The sequence below is a fragment of the Glycine max genome, chromosome 17, assembly GCF_000004515.6.
Source record: "Glycine max cultivar Williams 82 chromosome 17, Glycine_max_v4.0, whole genome shotgun sequence".
Classification (NCBI taxonomy): Eukaryota; Viridiplantae; Streptophyta; class Magnoliopsida; order Fabales; family Fabaceae; genus Glycine; species Glycine max.
Window position 1 is genome coordinate 14559218 of NC_038253.2, and position 16707 is coordinate 14575924.

The 16707-nt window shown below is 35.5% G+C and overlaps 1 protein-coding gene and 1 pseudogene across 1 annotated transcript; both read left to right on the forward strand.

Annotated features, from left to right (window-relative positions):
- The first annotated feature begins 1357 nt into the window (after positions 1–1357).
- Positions 1358–5380, forward strand: LOC100811586 (ribonuclease III domain-containing protein RNC1, chloroplastic-like; annotated as a pseudogene).
- A 2894-nt stretch (positions 5381–8274) lies between these two features.
- On the forward strand, positions 8275–16043 carry LOC100820471 (casein kinase II subunit alpha-1-like). The gene is given in 10 exon segments (NM_001255935.2): positions 8275–8594; positions 9283–9412; positions 11193–11387; positions 11632–11789; positions 14285–14375; positions 14514–14579; positions 14835–14917; positions 15362–15425; positions 15538–15606; positions 15729–16043. Coding segments are annotated over 10 exon segments (1197 nt in total). The 5' UTR covers positions 8275–8313; the 3' UTR covers positions 15789–16043.
- The last annotated feature ends 664 nt before the right edge of the window (positions 16044–16707 follow it).

The following is a 16707-nucleotide window of genomic DNA, read 5'->3' on the forward strand; positions in this document are numbered from 1 at the left end:
TTCAAATATATACTTTTAAATAAAATTCAAAAATTGACAAATGTAATAAAACACTAAAAGGCAAATTTACGACAGAGGGCCATATTTATAAAGTATTTACAGATTAGGGTCCCTTTTGAAAGAAATTGCAGGGGGGTCTGTTCTGTGTTGGATGCCGCCAGTTGCATCAGCGATTCAGGTGGTGCCGCCACTAACTGTGGTGAGAATGGGGCTGACGTGGCTGGGTGCCGCCAGCACCAACTACGGTACAGCGTGTGCCGCTACTAGCACTAGCGAGACACTGGACAACCCGCCAATGCCAGTGGCGGGACATTTGCAACGAACCTGCATAAAAAAAATCAATTAAGCTTACTCGTTGTTTTGAAATAAAGTGATTTTAAATTGAAGATTGTTTACCTTGTCCACTGCTTATGAGGTCTTTGCATGTATCATCTAAGCAATCTGAAGCCTCATATGTTGAAGAATTTAATGGATTAAATCTTGCATTGGCTTGTTCATAGCATGACTTGCATGTATCATCTAAGCAATCTGAACGGCAAATGCAGTAAAAATAAATAGTGCTCCGAATTAGTGCCCCACCAAAGCATGATGAGATTGAGAATAGTGCTCTGAATTGGCTTCACACATGTGGTGTTGATCCTTCTGCACTGACCTGTTCCTCTTCCTCAGCATTATTATCTCAAAACACCTGCACAACACAAACACACACAACCAACCAATTTCAAATCAATTAGCCACACCCCAGAGGAAAAAAAAATCAAAACTTTAAATGCATTTTACACTGCAAGTGCAAGATTCTCTAGAAACCCAGAAGAGAAAAAACATGCAAATGAAGAAACCAATAATGGAAGCCAAAGCCTTTCATTATTTCATTCCAACCCATATACTCCAAATGCAAAAAGTGAATTAAAAAAACCCCAAAAAACAAAACTTTTTTATGCCATTGAAAGATGAGTGAGTGAGTGAATGTACCAACTCCCAAGTGAAGCCACCACACTAACTAATCCAGAGTGAAAAAAAAAAAAGCTAAAAGGCACAATCAGTGAGATGAGGTATGAAAACTAGAGAGTGAAAAAGAAGAAAAATCTGAGGGAAAGGAAAAGAAAACCATTAACCCACCCAGTTTTCTCTCTGTGCAGTACGACTCCTCTTTCTTCTTGCATGCCTCAAGAAGAGAAATGTCCCATCATTGACATTGGCGGGTTGTCAAGTGTCTCACTGCTGTGTCGGCCCTTTCTCGCCACAGTTAGTGGCGGCACCACCTAAATCGCTGATGTAACTGGCGGCATCCAACACAGAACAGACCCCCCTGCAATTTCTTTCAAAAGGGACCCTAATCCGTAAATACTTTATAAATATGACCCTCTATCGTAAATTTGCCACACTAAAACCAAGTGTATTTGCAAGCACAATATTTACTGTGACACGTCGTCCTAATCCAACCATCAGTTATATCGTTGAAGAAGAACTAGAAGCTCAAAACCCTGCAAGTAACAAGACCGAACCCAAAACCCTCTAATCAACCACCAATCCATGTTAATGTTATCAGATCCGAATTCTCACTTCCGCACACACATCAACTGTAATGTTCGTACCTCACCAATGGAACTTACCTTCTTCTCCTTCTCGTCCTCCCTCACTCCAAACGCAATCCAAATCTCCCCCAAAAAACTCAATCCCGCATTTCCGCAGTAACCATAGACCCACCGCAGGAGCTTCCCAAGAACAGCCCCCAGCGCCTCCTAAGGGAGCTCACCGAGCGCAAGCGCCCTTCACCCCGAACTCCACGCGCGCCCCGCGGAGGTTCATCCTCACGCGCCCGCTAGACGACAAAAGAGTCGCGGACAGGTTCCTCAGCAGCCCCCAGCTAGCGCTCAACACATTCCCGTTCCTAAGCTCATGCCTTCCCTTCGCCCCGCTCGGCCACGTGGACAACATCTGGATGGAGAAGCACGCACTGGGGTACCCTCTGGAGCCCTCGGTGACGCTCAGGGACGATAGCAAACCCGCCAGGGAGCTCGACACGCTGTTGTACTTGGCGTTCCAGCATGAAGTGTGCGAGAAGAGTAGGGCGCGGCACGTGCGGTTCGGGCACTCGAGGCTGTTCTTTCTCGGGCAGTATGTGTTGGAGTTGGCTTTCACCGATTATTTTTTGCAGAGGTAACCGAGGGAGTCGCCGGCGCCGATGAGGGAGCGGGTGTTCGGGTTGATCTGAAAGAAGAGCTTGCCTGGGTGGATTAAGGGGGTTGGCTTCCCGTATGATGATATGGACAAGTTGGTTCGAAAGGAAAGGGAGGCAACTGTAAAGTAAGTAGCTCTTATCTGTTGCTGTTAGTTAATTTTCAATACAAGGAATGCGCTTCCATTTTAGGATGATAGTGAATTTTGTTTTACTGTTTCTTAAAGTCATGAGATTATGTAAATAAATAATCGGGGTCTAATTTGATATCCTTCAGTTTAGTTGCTAAGTTGATATATTTTACTAGCATTTGGGGTCTAATTTGATGGATTTTTCAATACTATGACGTGTTTACATTTTAGGGGGATAGTGATGCTAGTGAACTTTGTTTACTGTCATTTCTTTTAGCCTTTTCCCTAATGTTACTTGCTTCATGTTTTGAAATTAGCTCTCAATGAAGTCGTTGATGGTAGGAATTGTAGTCCATCTAGCTGCTTTACAATATGATATGCTCACTTTTAAGGAATAAAATATTTTAGAAAATGTAAACATGCCTTCATTCCTGGGGTAGGTCTTTTCTTAGTAGGAGTTTACATGTATCCTCTACGTCCTACGAGAGATAACCATGTTTGAGTCCATAGAACACAGAAATATTAGGGGTGGCAAAGTTACCCCCCTCTCAGTATTTAAAGCAACTGTATGACTAGGGCTCAAACCTGAACTCTGAGTATTCTAGGGGGAGGTCTGCTGTGATGTATTTATGTAAGCACATTGATGTGGGGTTTATTTGGTAGGAGTCACCTAACTGGCCAAATTGAATTGATTGATTAGATTAACACATTGTGTTTTTAGTTGCTTTTAAGTTCCTAATTTTGCCCCCTCTCATGGTATAATGGTATTCTTTTAAATGTTAAACAATAGGGTAGGGGATTTGGATTTGGAAATTTTGTTGATGTTATGTTTTATTCAAACTGAATACCTGCCTGGCAGATTTGGACATGGATGCTTGTATGTTGAGGCCGGCTCTTTGACTCTACTTTTTGTTTCTCCCTATGCCTAATCATCCATAATGTGTGCCATTAGTTTGTTATATCAGGATGTGTAAATATTTTTGAGATCAATTAGTTTTTCTTTTGATGCTAGCTTCCTTTGGAGACCAATCTGTTATGATTCATGAATAATAGTAATAATAAAATATGAGTGGCATATTGTCAAAAGGAAATCTAGGACAGAGAAGAGAAAAAAATGCTCATTGGCCTCTCATGATGATATATTTTGCTGTTGTTTTAAATTTAATCCATATACTGTAGAACACCTTAATCAGTGAAGTGTGTGCCCGTGCCAATAATTTGTTTCTTAAATGTGTTTTTTTTATTTGCTATACTATATTGGCAGGTCTGTATTTTGGGCTTTGTTTGGGGCAATCTATCTTTGTTTTGGTATGCCAGAAGTGTATCGTGTTCTTTTTGAAGTCTTTGGAATGGATCCAAATGCTGAGGATTGCCAGCCCAAATTGTGTAGGCAACTTGAAGATATAGATCATGTATCTGCCGAGTTTGAAGGCAAGATAAGCTGGCAAGATATGGTTGCATATAAGGCAAGCTCCACTTATATTCTGTCATCGTATTATTTGTTTCAAAAACCATAGCTCATAAGGAACTGAATATTGTGGACTATGGATGTCAAACCTAATCTTCCTTCACTATAAATTCAAAATTGTTTTTCTACTTTATTGTGAGTTGTGCATGCAAAACTCCTGTTGTACAATATAATTTGAAGAACAAAATGATGTTTACTGCTCTGCATTCTGCCTCCTGCAGATGCCTTGTTTGCACACCCACGACTGTTCAGAGCTTGTGTTCCTCCAAGCATGCATCAGTTTAGAGGAAATTTATGGGATTATGATTGCAGACCCCAGATTATGCAAGTCCTTGGATATCCATTAAAAATGAAAGATAGAATTCCAGAAATTACTAAAGCCAGGAACATAGAGCTTGATCTTGGGTTGCAGGTATATTATTTCCTCTCGTTCTGGTTTTCATTTTGCCTTATCAGGCTATCACATATACGTTGACTTGACTTTTGACGGTTAGGGAATAAGGATATCTTTGATGCACCTCTGAACAAATAGATAACCATGCATGCTTCTATTGCTTCCATCCTTGGGTTCAATATTCATATTACAATGGCCATCAAAGTTGTTTAAAGACAATTAAAGTTGTCAGAAGTGGGGCTTTTATTTAACCTGTAGTGATACTTGAATGTGATTCAGTGGAAATGGGGAAAGTAAATATAAAAAGAATGACAAGTACTGAGGTATTGGTATAACACAATTGATAATGAATCATGCCTGCTAATTGGATCATTTAATTTGTTTGTTGGATGTTTTAGGTATTTTTATTGCTCTACGGTACTTGGTTTGCCTATGCACAGTCACCTTATTAAAACGAAGTTCATCTTAAAAGCACCCAAATATTGAGCATGTTAATTCTTAATAGTTTAATCAAGAAATATTCAATTCATTTACAACTTTCTTTAATCTCCCTTGAACCTTCCTTGGAAAATGTGAAGTCAGTAGATCAGCTTCAAGGTTCCCTAGATTCTGTTATGAGTTTGATGCTATTAATTTCTTGTTGAATTGCAGCTATGTTTCTTGCATCCATCAAAGTACAAATTTGATCATCCTCAATTTTTCTATGAGAGATTAGAATACCTTGGCCAAAAGATACAGGTACTTTCTATTCATTGTATGTCCGTACTAATATTCGGTTACATTTATGGAATGAAACTCTTGTTTGATTCAGGAAAATATATCATATACAGTTTTTTTATGTCTTCTATGCTGCATACTAAATAATTTTTCTTTTTGGGATTTTTTTACAGGATTCGGTAATGGCTGAAAGATTGTTGATGAAGCATTTAGATGCTCCAGGGTTATGGTTACAAAATAGGCATCGCAGGTTTCTTATGAACAAGTATTGTGGAAGATATTTGAAGGCCAAAAATTGCCACCATTTTACTATATATGACGAAAAGGTTCAAGACGCATAACAACGTGCCTATAGACTGAAATACCCAGTCACTACAACTGTTAAACAGGCCCTTCACGGGCTTTCATATGTTGTTTATGGGAAACGTGATGTGAGACGTCTGATGTTTGAGGTTTTTGACTTTAAGCAAACCCAGCTTGAAGCGAAGTAAATATGAAGAGACAATACAATAGTGACAAGGATACACGAACTTTTCTTTTCCTCATATCCTTCGACCACCTTTCCCTTCTTTACATATCTCTTCCTTTCCTTTTTAACCCTCTTGATCTAGGTTTTTACTTATGATGATTTGATCCACCTTGTTATAATTGATTTGCAAGTTCTTTTGTAGTTGCTCTTGTATATATATTCATTGTATTCTATTAATTTTGAGGTCATGAGTCCTAGATTCCTAAAGTTGCATGGATATGAGGATGCATTATGCGTATGTGTCTGGCTATATGTTTTTTCCCAATCGCCTATAGCCAAGGAGTCTAATTGGACAAGTAGGCGATTTAGAATAAATATTGCCTAATACTTGCCTCATATGACAAAATTATGAGATGAAAAAAGAAATCCAAGTATTTGTTGTGGCTCTGAGAATCATTTTCATTGTCTTCTATTGTTCACCTTTATACTTTTCACATAGTGATAATCATGCTACAATTTCATCGTATAGTTTGAGAAACAGTGGTCATCTTCAAAATTTCCAGTTTGGTTGACAAAATTCTGCAGGTTTGTAAACCTGGCTTTTTTTTTCCGTGATGAATTCTAGTCCACATGCAGTTGTACTTGTACATGTATGGGTCCATTGACAACAAGATTTCCATACGTTGATTATTGCTTTCAAATGTTTCTACTTATTGTCATTTTTGCAATATAATAATATTTGTATCGTTACAACTCCGTAACATGCACCGAAAGAATGTTGTGGTGCGTGGGAGAGAGGTCAAATGACCGGCAGAACTTGCTGCAACCAGGTTGGAACATAGTGAATATCATTCATTGATTGGCAAATGTTTATTAAGTCCAAAAATAATTAACTTTCAAGCACTCGTGTATTCTCCTAGTCATGTTTGAGGAAGGCTTAAAATCCTAATTTGGCAGGTAGATTAGAGACAGATCCATCTAGTTTAGTCTTACATTAAAGTCGGTTTGGATACAAGGTTAAAAGTGCTCTTGAGAGCTTCTCTATTGAAAAAGTTTTATGTTTTCAAAAAAAGTTGTCAAAAAATACTTGTTTTGTATCCAAAATAGGCCCCAAATAAGTTTTGTGCTTAGTTAGGTTACTTATTCGTACCAAGTAGTATTTACGAGTTTAATAATTATCTTGAATGTCTTTTAACTTCTAGGGAAGTCTCAAATCCTAGATTACTATTAAGATTGATTTTTTTTATTGTAGATTTATGTTTATAAATACATGGCGATTAGAGTGTGAGTGTTGATATTTTTGCGAGAAAAAATCGGAATTCAGTATTGTTTCAAAGGATGCATGGTCCATTGCAAGCTTGGTTTCAAAGTTAGGAACTTGTCCATTCTACCCTAAATTGACAGTTTGTAGGTTATATTAAAAAAGGGGCAGCAACTTGTTACACGAGAATTTACTTTTGAGAGTTGGTATTCAATTCGTATTGCGCACTTGCTGGTTGCTACCATGGGCTCACATTAAAGACCTATAATAGCATGCATGAAATGAAGCTACTATAAATTTTGGTGCATAGTAGATATTTATCGCTATATCTTTTTAACCTGTTGATACAAAAGTCAATGTGTCATGGATAAAATTGACTTTTTAACTTAAGTTTGGAAATGATCAGATTTTAGATAAAAAAATAAAAACTTCATTTTTAAGTTTTTTAAAGTTAAGACAAGATTATTTGTTTAAAATAAAGGGAAATTTTAACAATAATTTTTTTAATACACTCTTTTCTCAACTAAAACTTATTAGAAATTATAAAATATAACTCTCATTTTATATGTTTTTTTTTAATTTTTTTAATTATGTTATTGATATAGAGTTTTACTTTTTGTTGATAATTAATTCTTATCGAAAAATCTTATTAATCAATCATCTTTAATATGATTCTCTTATTCTAATCAAGTTTTTTACCTTAAAAAAACTTGAATATAATATTTTGTATAAAAAAAAACTAAATTCAGTATTACTCGTACAAATAGTTTATTGCTACTCTTGTTTTATATTTAATAAATCTTTCCTCAAATCTTTGTATTAGAAAGAGTGTATTTGGAAGCCTCCGAAATAAACTAATCAACTATACATTTAAAAATGTTCTGATCGTTGTGCTGCAGAACTCAACGTTTTTTGAATTCAAAATTAACATGATCGATCGTATTAATATTTTTTAGACATGATATGGTTGTAAAATATTCAAGTCATGTTACATGTTGCATTCTGATTGAATTGATACACTGCTCTAAGGAAACATTAGTGTCAGTTTGGCCCAAGCATCTACACCTATTGGTAAATGGAATAAAATAATTTTATTTACACCCAAAACAGCATAAACGGAGACACGACTACGCAGCTTTATTGCGTTTTGTTTTTTTTTTTGGCAAAAGCGTAGAAGCAGAGAAGAAGAAGATGATGCTGACGTGGGCACTTTGTACCGTTCAGGAAGGGAAAAAAAAAAGTGATCCTCAAACCTCAAAGCATTCCAAAAAAAGTTACTCTAAATCGAAGGAAATCAAATAGGTAAAACTCAATTAATTAAACAAGTAAATGAATTATTATAAATTTTTTATATTATTTTTAATTTTTAATTTCTATTGATAAAAGAAACAAATTGAAGGGAGTATTTTATATTTTAATCTTATAATTAATCAGGTTAATCCTACATTTCATTAAGAAAAATAAATTTTAATTAATCCAAAATTTAACAAAAAGATAAATAAAATCTAGTGTATAATTATTTTCGTCGAGATTAAACTACTTCTGAAATAATTCAATGTTAACTTAATTACATTAATCTTCAATGACTGGGGGAATATTAATATTCGTTTATTATATATAAAAATAAAAATAGAGAATGTAAATAAAAAAGTAGTATGTGAAATCTAAATAATATCGCTATACGCACATTAAATATGCGCATTGCGCACGAAGCACCAGCAGCACTACTTCTCCGCTTCTTGCTAGTGTGCACCATTGTCGCCTTGCGTGCGCCGGTTGCGCAGCCCCCTATCTTGCGCATCCCCAATCACCTCATCGAAACTACTAACACCTTCACAATCGTTCACCAGCGCTACAGAACCCAGATCTCGGGTTCCAATCGTCGAGCCATGTCCAAGGCACGCGTCTACACCGATGTCAATGTTCTTCGCCCCAAAGAGTACTGGGATTACGAGTCCCTCACCGTTCAATGGGGGTAATAATGTTCCCAACCCTAATTTTGTTTCTGGAGCCTTCTGTTATGCTCAGATTAGACACAGTTAACAATCAATAGATTGTATATTTCGCGTTTTAGGTTAAGAACTGTGAGTATGTGCTAGTTTTTTAGGTGTTGTTTTTGTAATTTTACTCGTTCTTGATTTTGAATACCTAGAGGTTCAACAATTTTTGTTACATTCCTACCAAATTATGCTGAATGATGCTGTTTATGTTATCATTATATCCAAGATTTTAAATATCGGTCGTGGTCCTGTTGCGGTCATGGTCGTGGTCTTGTTGTGGTTCCGTCACGTTTGTTGATATCACGGCAAATCGCAGAGAAATGCAGCTGATGCGGTCCCAATTGCGATCATGGACAGTTAAAAAAGCTTGATGTTGTGGCCCAAATCACGGTTGCCGACCGTTTTTTAAAACCTTGATTATATCCTTTTGATTGAATCTCTTGTCCTTGCTATGTTCCGTCTCTGTGGTATCTATGAACTCTGAGAAGCTGATTGAGCATGAAGAATCACCTTGTGATTTGAAATTGGTTGATGCTGTTGTTTTCTGGATTCTATTGTTAAATACTTATAAACATTGATGTGTATTAGGACTGATTCTTGTGAGGATTTAGATTTTTCCTTCCAATTATGTTATTTATGAATTCTCCGTGTGCTCTTTTTCAGTGATCAAGATGATTATGAGGTTGTGCGCAAAGTGGGAAGGGGAAAGTACAGTGAGGTTTTTGAAGGCATAAATGTTAATAGCAATGAGCGTTGTGTAATCAAGATTCTCAAGCCTGTCAAGAAAAAGAAGGTGAGATTTTGTTTTTTTACATTGTTGTTGTTTTCGACCTTTGGGATCCGGAGAGTGAATAAAGCCAGCCAGTGAAGCTTCATTTGAACTATTCTCCTAAAATTTGCATAATAAACAGTAATTTACTCACAAATTTCTCAGTATTTTCTTGTGAACTATTGAATAACAACTGGACCACTCTGGCACAATCTCCCTAACACAGTTATGCAATAGTTATTTCGAAAACAGAAAAAAAAAAACTTAAAATTCATCGTAAGAAGAGTAGAAGACATTATATAATCATTTTGTTAACATAAATATATTGAAGAATAACAATATCAGCCATAAAAAGTTTTATCAATAAATATAGGAGTTCACAAGAAAAGAAAAATATGGACATATATTATGATTCGTAAGAATGATTTCATAATTCCTGATATAATTTTATTACATAGCTCTGGTACCATCATATTAGACTACACTTGATGAAAAAAATCTTTGGAAGTTATGCTTTGAAATAAGACGAGGGGCTTCAAAGTTCAAACTAGATGACTTTTTGTTGATGAAAGATGTGTAGTTCTGTGTCCCCTTAAAATATTGGAGGTGAGCTTGAATCATATGTATAAACTTCTCCTTTTGAAACATTAACAACAACAAATCCTTATCTTGCTAGATGAGATCAGCTACATAGATAACTTGACACTATTTGACTCAGTCAAAAATCAATGTTTTAGCGATGTTATTTACCATGAGATCCTTCTTGACCACTTCCTCTAACGTTCTTCTTGGCCTCCCTCTCCTCCTCTTCACATGACTAAAAACCATACAATTTATTGTTCTCACTAGTGTCTCTCAGGGTGTTCTTTGTACATGTCTAAACCACCATTGATTTTCTGTTATCTTTTTGTCAATTGATTGTACACCAATCTCTCCTTGTATACAAGCATTTTTATTTTGTATTTTTGGCCACATTCACCACCATCAAGTGTAGTTGGACATATAGAAGTACCATGGAGTGTGGTCACAAATAATCCCTGATGCCTTTATCCATTTTAGCCACCCTGCATATATTCTATGTGTGGCATCCTTGTTAATTTCCACTTCATTGTGTAGTATTGATCCCAGATATTTAAACTTAGAAAAATGTGGCAAGACTTCTTTTCCCATTTTTAATTCCATGTCATATTCTTCTTTTCTCCTGCTAAAATTACATGGCGTATACTTTGCACTACTCCTACGTAAGTTGAAACCGTTTGTTTCCAAAGTCTGTCTCCAAAGTTCAACTTGCGAGTAAGCTACTTTCCTTGACTCCTAAATCAAAATTATATCATTTGTGAAAAACATACAATAAGGGATAGACTTTTGTATGTCTTCAGTAAGCATATCTCTAATTACTAAACAAGGACTTAAGGCTGGGGGGTCCACATTAAGAGCAGGACAGTGTGGTTCTTGGTGCACTGCAGCAACCTGTTTCTGCAAATTCTAGTTTGGAAATTGTTATTGTTATTGGTAGCCAAACCTTAATTCTAATCGGTGATGTAAATCATTTAGGGTATGAACAAATAGAACTTTGATTCCAATTTTTTGAGTAGGAACTACAAAGAGCTCCTCATACTTTTGGACTTTTGTGATATATCTTCTATTTTTTTTTAAAAAAAAAAAACTCTCACAATTAGACTAACTGGTTGAAGTCTTGTGTTAATTTGAATTTATTTTTTGGTTGTTTGTTGTACTAACTTCAGCTTTCAATTCTTGTGAGATTTTTGTCATAACTTCTGAGATCTTCAACATCATTTTGCAGATTAAAAGAGAGATAAAAATACTTCAGAACCTTTGTGGGGGGCCAAATATTGTCAAGCTTCTTGATATTGTCAGAGATCAGCACTCTAAAACTCCTAGCTTAATATTTGAGTATGTCAACAGTACAGATTTTAAAGTTTTGTATCCAACCTTGACTGATTATGACATACGCTATTACATATATGAGCTTCTTAAGGTAACATTACCCTTCAATCTCTCATGGTATACCTTGACTGATGCTCTGTGTCCTATCCATAATGTATATATTTCTCCTTTACAGTAATTGGAGCATCTTTGTCTTGGACAAGGCTTATATCAATTTTGCATCTGGTTCATGTGTATAGGCTTTTGCTTATGCATCATGAAAATTACTTCACATTAGCACAAACATGTGTTGATGACCTTTTCTTGTTACTTGAATGCTTTAGTTTTGAATGTAGGCCTTAGATTACTGTCATTCTCAAGGCATAATGCATAGAGATGTCAAGCCTCATAATGTTATGATAGATCATGAATTACGGAAACTTCGCTTGATAGATTGGGGTCTTGCTGAATTTTATCATCCTGGAAAGGAATACAATGTTCGTGTGGCTTCAAGGTAATGTTCTGGTCTCTGGCCTATTATTGACCATGGTTGCAACTATATTTCAAAAGTAAAATCAAAGAAAGATGTATACAATGGATTAGCCTGAGTTACGTAGCATAAATCAAAATCAGTTAGGCATCCTTAGCTCATTCAAGCATGAGTTTTTCAATACAAATGGATATTGAAATTGTTGCTTCCCAAGTAGTGGTATATCCACTAACTTCATTCTGAAAATGTGGAAACTTGAGCGAACAGTGCATCAATAATACAAAATCTAGCTCTACTATAATTTTCTTAACTGAAATACAGGTCTAGAAGTGATTTCTTTCTTGGTCAATTGAGATGTGCACTCTATGGTCTACTCTGTTGCCTACTAAAATAGTGACTCTTAGGACTTGCACAAAGTTTATTGTAAATTACTCCAACCAGTTTATGCTAGATAAAATATTAAATATTAAATGTTACGTACAAATTCCAGTATTACTGTATTAGTGAACCTAGCGTTTTGAATAGATCGCCCTATTTAATTATATAAAGATTGCCAATTCCTTAGGGCTTGTTTGGGGAGATTTTTAGTTTTGAGTTTCTTACAAACAAACCAGTTTTTAGTTTTATTATTTTAGTTTCAATTTCTTGTGTTTTTTTTTTATATTTTAATACCAAATTTTAAATCCAAACTATAAAATCACTATTTTATTTGGGTTTATTTGGTGGTGACGGTTGGGGTGGCGGACGATTGAAGTGGTAGCCTATGGTGGTGGTTATAGTGATAGCAACAATGATGGTGATGGAAACCAATGGCGGTTGTGGCAGCAGCAGTGAGGGTGATACTGGTAGTGGTGGCGGCCAGCAATGTAATGGTGATGTTATGGTCATGGTGGTATTAGGTTGGGGGAAGGAACTATGGTGGTAACGACCAATGTGAGGCAATAGTTGGTGTTGGTTGTAGTGGCAACAATAGTTTATTGGTGGTGGTTGCAACAATGATGATGGTATTAGACTATTAGGTCAGGGGAAGACACAATGCCATCAACAACCTCCAATGGTGGGGGAGGCAATGATGATGGTGGTAGCAACTAATGATTGTGGTGGTTATGGAGGCAGCAGTCAGTGGTAGTTGTGGTGACAGTGGCAATAATGATTTACTGGCAATGTTTACAGTATTAACAGTAGTGGTGGTGGGTGGGGGAACAATGAAGGTGGCAAAGGCAATCAATTATGATGGTTGTGGTAGTGACGGTGGCAGCAGCATCAAGAGTGGCAATGGTGGTGGCTTTGGTGGCAATTGTAGCAACAATAGTGGTGGTTGAACTAGTGGTGGTGGTGGGTAATGGCAATGGTAGTGACAGTAGTGTATGGGTTTTTTTTAGATGGGATTGGGGGATTTTTGAGTTGTTTTTACGACTGAACCAAAAATCAAAATAATTTCTGGTTTTAAAAAATGAGTTAAAAGTGTTTTAAAATTGAGTAAAATATTAGTTCAGCTCCATTTTAGCTAAACACATTTTATTTTTAAATTTGCATTTAAAAACCAAAAAATAAAAACCATGCAACCACCCTTATGCTTTTTGTTTATAGTTTCTTGTAAGAGACTCTCCTTAAATGTTTGCCAATGCATTATATTTTCAGCTACATTTTTTATTTACTCTTTAAAGAGACAAATTTTATAAACAACTATTAGACTATTCTTTCAGAAGCCTATAATACACTACTCTCTTCCCAATCATGCATTATAGAATGAGTAGTTGTAAAGGATCATTGTGCAAGACTGTTACTGAAAGCCAAAGGAGAAATAGTTCAGACATATTTTTAATTGACACTGAAGCAGTTTGACCTTAATGACACAGACCTAATGTAGCAGACTAGCAGGCTAATATGCCACATGCCAAAGTGAACATACTTTTAAGATTTGTTAAATAACCCAATTTCCTCATTTAATCACAGTTCCTACTAAGCAATTTAAAGGGATTAGTGTATTAGGCATAGCTGAAGATATTAAGAACACAACAACGAGTCATTTGTTGCCATGTGCGAGGACTGTTTTAGACAAAAGGGACAAGGAAGAACAAATGGGGTTCCAAGAACTGTGTTGGGGCTCCATGAACTGAGGTTTTGATTCTAGTTTGGTGGTATTCTCATTTTTCCGAACCAGCTCCCCTCTTTTCTGTTTTTTTCAGCTGAAATATACCCAAGTTCATTTGTCTAGTCATCTAAATTTCTGTCAACTCATATTTGTAGCATATTTCAGGTCCCTAATCTTCCACTTGGTTTATACTATATAATCATATAGAAATTCTCAGCTGCCTTTTAGGCCAGCATTAATTTACTGTTGCAATGTTTCTTTTAATTTGCTTATATTTGTTAGTTAGAGATAAACTTGACACAGGAAAAATGATCATTTAAATTTTCCTAGACTTCTACAATATTTTGCTATGTGAGGGTGAGTTTTGGAAGTTTTTGAATGACACTGCCAACAACCTGTCATATGCTATGCTTTTATTTCTCAGATACTTTAAGGGCCCTGAACTTCTAGTTGATTTACAAGACTATGACTACTCATTAGACATGTGGAGTCTTGGCTGCATGTTTGCTGGAATGGTGAGAATTATAGCTATAGGCTACAACTTACTGGTTATATGTGACATACCCTTGGCGTTATTTAATATGAAGTCTAATTTTGAATCTACATGTACAAAATCGTGTAATTCTGGGTTATGATCATTTTACTTAATGCAGATATTTCGCAAGGAACCTTTTTTTTATGGTCACGACAACCATGATCAGCTTGTCAAAATAGCTAAGGTAACATTTATGGAGGTTCAGTAATGTATAGAATTGCAAAATTATCTTGTTGATGCTGTGCAAGTTAATGTCATGTTTTAGTTTCTGACTATAATATTTTATCTTTTATTATATGGGGATAATTAAGTATGCCTAAATTATTTCCTGTTTTGCATGCTAAAAGATTGAATTTTAGATCACTTGCCTGTTTCTAGATACTCTTCTTTCCAGATCTGGAGGTTTCATTGTCTCTTCTTTTTTAATGTTAATCCGCAGGTGCTTGGGACAGATGAACTGAATGCATATCTGAATAAGTATCATCTGGAGCTTGATCCTCAACTTGATGCACTGGTTGGAAGGTATCATCTTCTATTTGATTTTTTGGATATTGCATAGCAAGTTTGATTTAGTGAATCCACAACTTTCTGTCACTGTCTTCCATGGCAATTTAGTACCTCATCTCACTCTCAGCTCTCTTAGTCTATGTTTGGTTTCTCGTTTGGGGAGCTCCAAACTCAGTTTGGAAAGTAAACTCATTTTGGTAACATGTTTGGTTACTCCCAAAAGTATATATGCACATGAAAATTGTCTGAAAACTCAATTTTGTAGAAACAAGACTTGGGTTGCTTTTGTAAACACAGTTTACAAACTTAAGTTTGACCCAAACTTTAATTTGTAAATTTTAATCCAAACATGGACTTAGAAATTTACTGCTTTTATTTTGACTTTATCTACTGATGATAGATATATTCAGTATAACTATTTTTACACTTTTTTTTATGTTACACTATTACCTTTTCCAGGCACAGTCGCAAGCCTTGGTCTAAATTTATCAATGCAGATAATCAACATCTTGTGTCTCCTGAGGTAATTTAATCCATGTTCCAACATGTCATTGGGACCTAACCAATTAGTTTATACTGTAATTTAACAATTCTCCGTTATCGGTTTTAATTATTTCAATATATCGGACATGCAGGCAATTGATTTTCTTGATAAACTCCTTCGATACGATCACCAGGACAGGCTAACAGCAAGAGAAGCAATGGTAATTATAAAGAGCTCATTATTTTACCGTAACATGGTTATTTTGTTGTGTATTGCTTAATTTGCACAATATTTTCTGATCTTTTGATTTAACAATTTTTTATGCTTGATGTATTCCCGCAGGCACATCCATATTTCTCTCAAGTAAGGGCAGCTGAAAGTAGCAGAATGAGGACACAGTAACTTAAATCATTGGATCCATCAGCCTGAGTTTCATATATGTGGGATTGTTTTATAATACACCCTCAAATGTGGCATGGTTGCCTTCTGTTAAAATTATAGTTTGTTAGTTTTGTTGTGGAATGTAACTATATCATAACTTGTTCCAGCTGAATAATTTGTTAGCCTGCTGTTGAAAATTCAAATTCTATCTTAAAAAAGTTGTGATTATAACATTACCAGGCAATACCGACACAGAGTATCATGTATTTTTATCAAGACTGTCACCATTGATTCAAGCTTACTTATATTTTTTAGTGAAAAGATATTTGTGTTTTAAGACGAATTATGACCATTAATTATTTTGATTAAATGTAAATAAATATAAAGATTAAGATATGTGTTTTATGTGATATTAGACTATGCTTCATGATCCTATTATGTCTGAAATTTCAGACGAAAGTAGGTTTAAGTCATGATCTTACAAGACATTCTCCTAGAATCTAGCGAATCCCATAAAGAATAAATGAAATTCAAGTTTTGTGAGTTATCAAACATCAAAAGACGCGTTATGCCATAATAAATCTATTTTGACTCAGAAAGTGGTTTTTTGTTGTAGTGCTCAACATAAAAGCCAACCAAAGTAATTTCTAGTATGAAGAAGGAAGTGCATTTAATGCAAACATTAAATGTTCCAACGATCACAAACTTTAGACGCAGAGCTCAAGTGAAGAATTTTATCCATTTAGAGACAAGCACTTAAAGATGAAGCCCTACACATACCAAAAGCTTTAAAGAAATGGGCTACCATCTTACACTTACATTCAAATTCTTTATGTAAAAAACTTTTAGTTTATTCTCTTGTAAAGTTCATATCTTTCAAAACACATTAAATATCTTGAGAGAAATGACTAAGTGTTTAGCTTGTATACTTGTTTGTTAG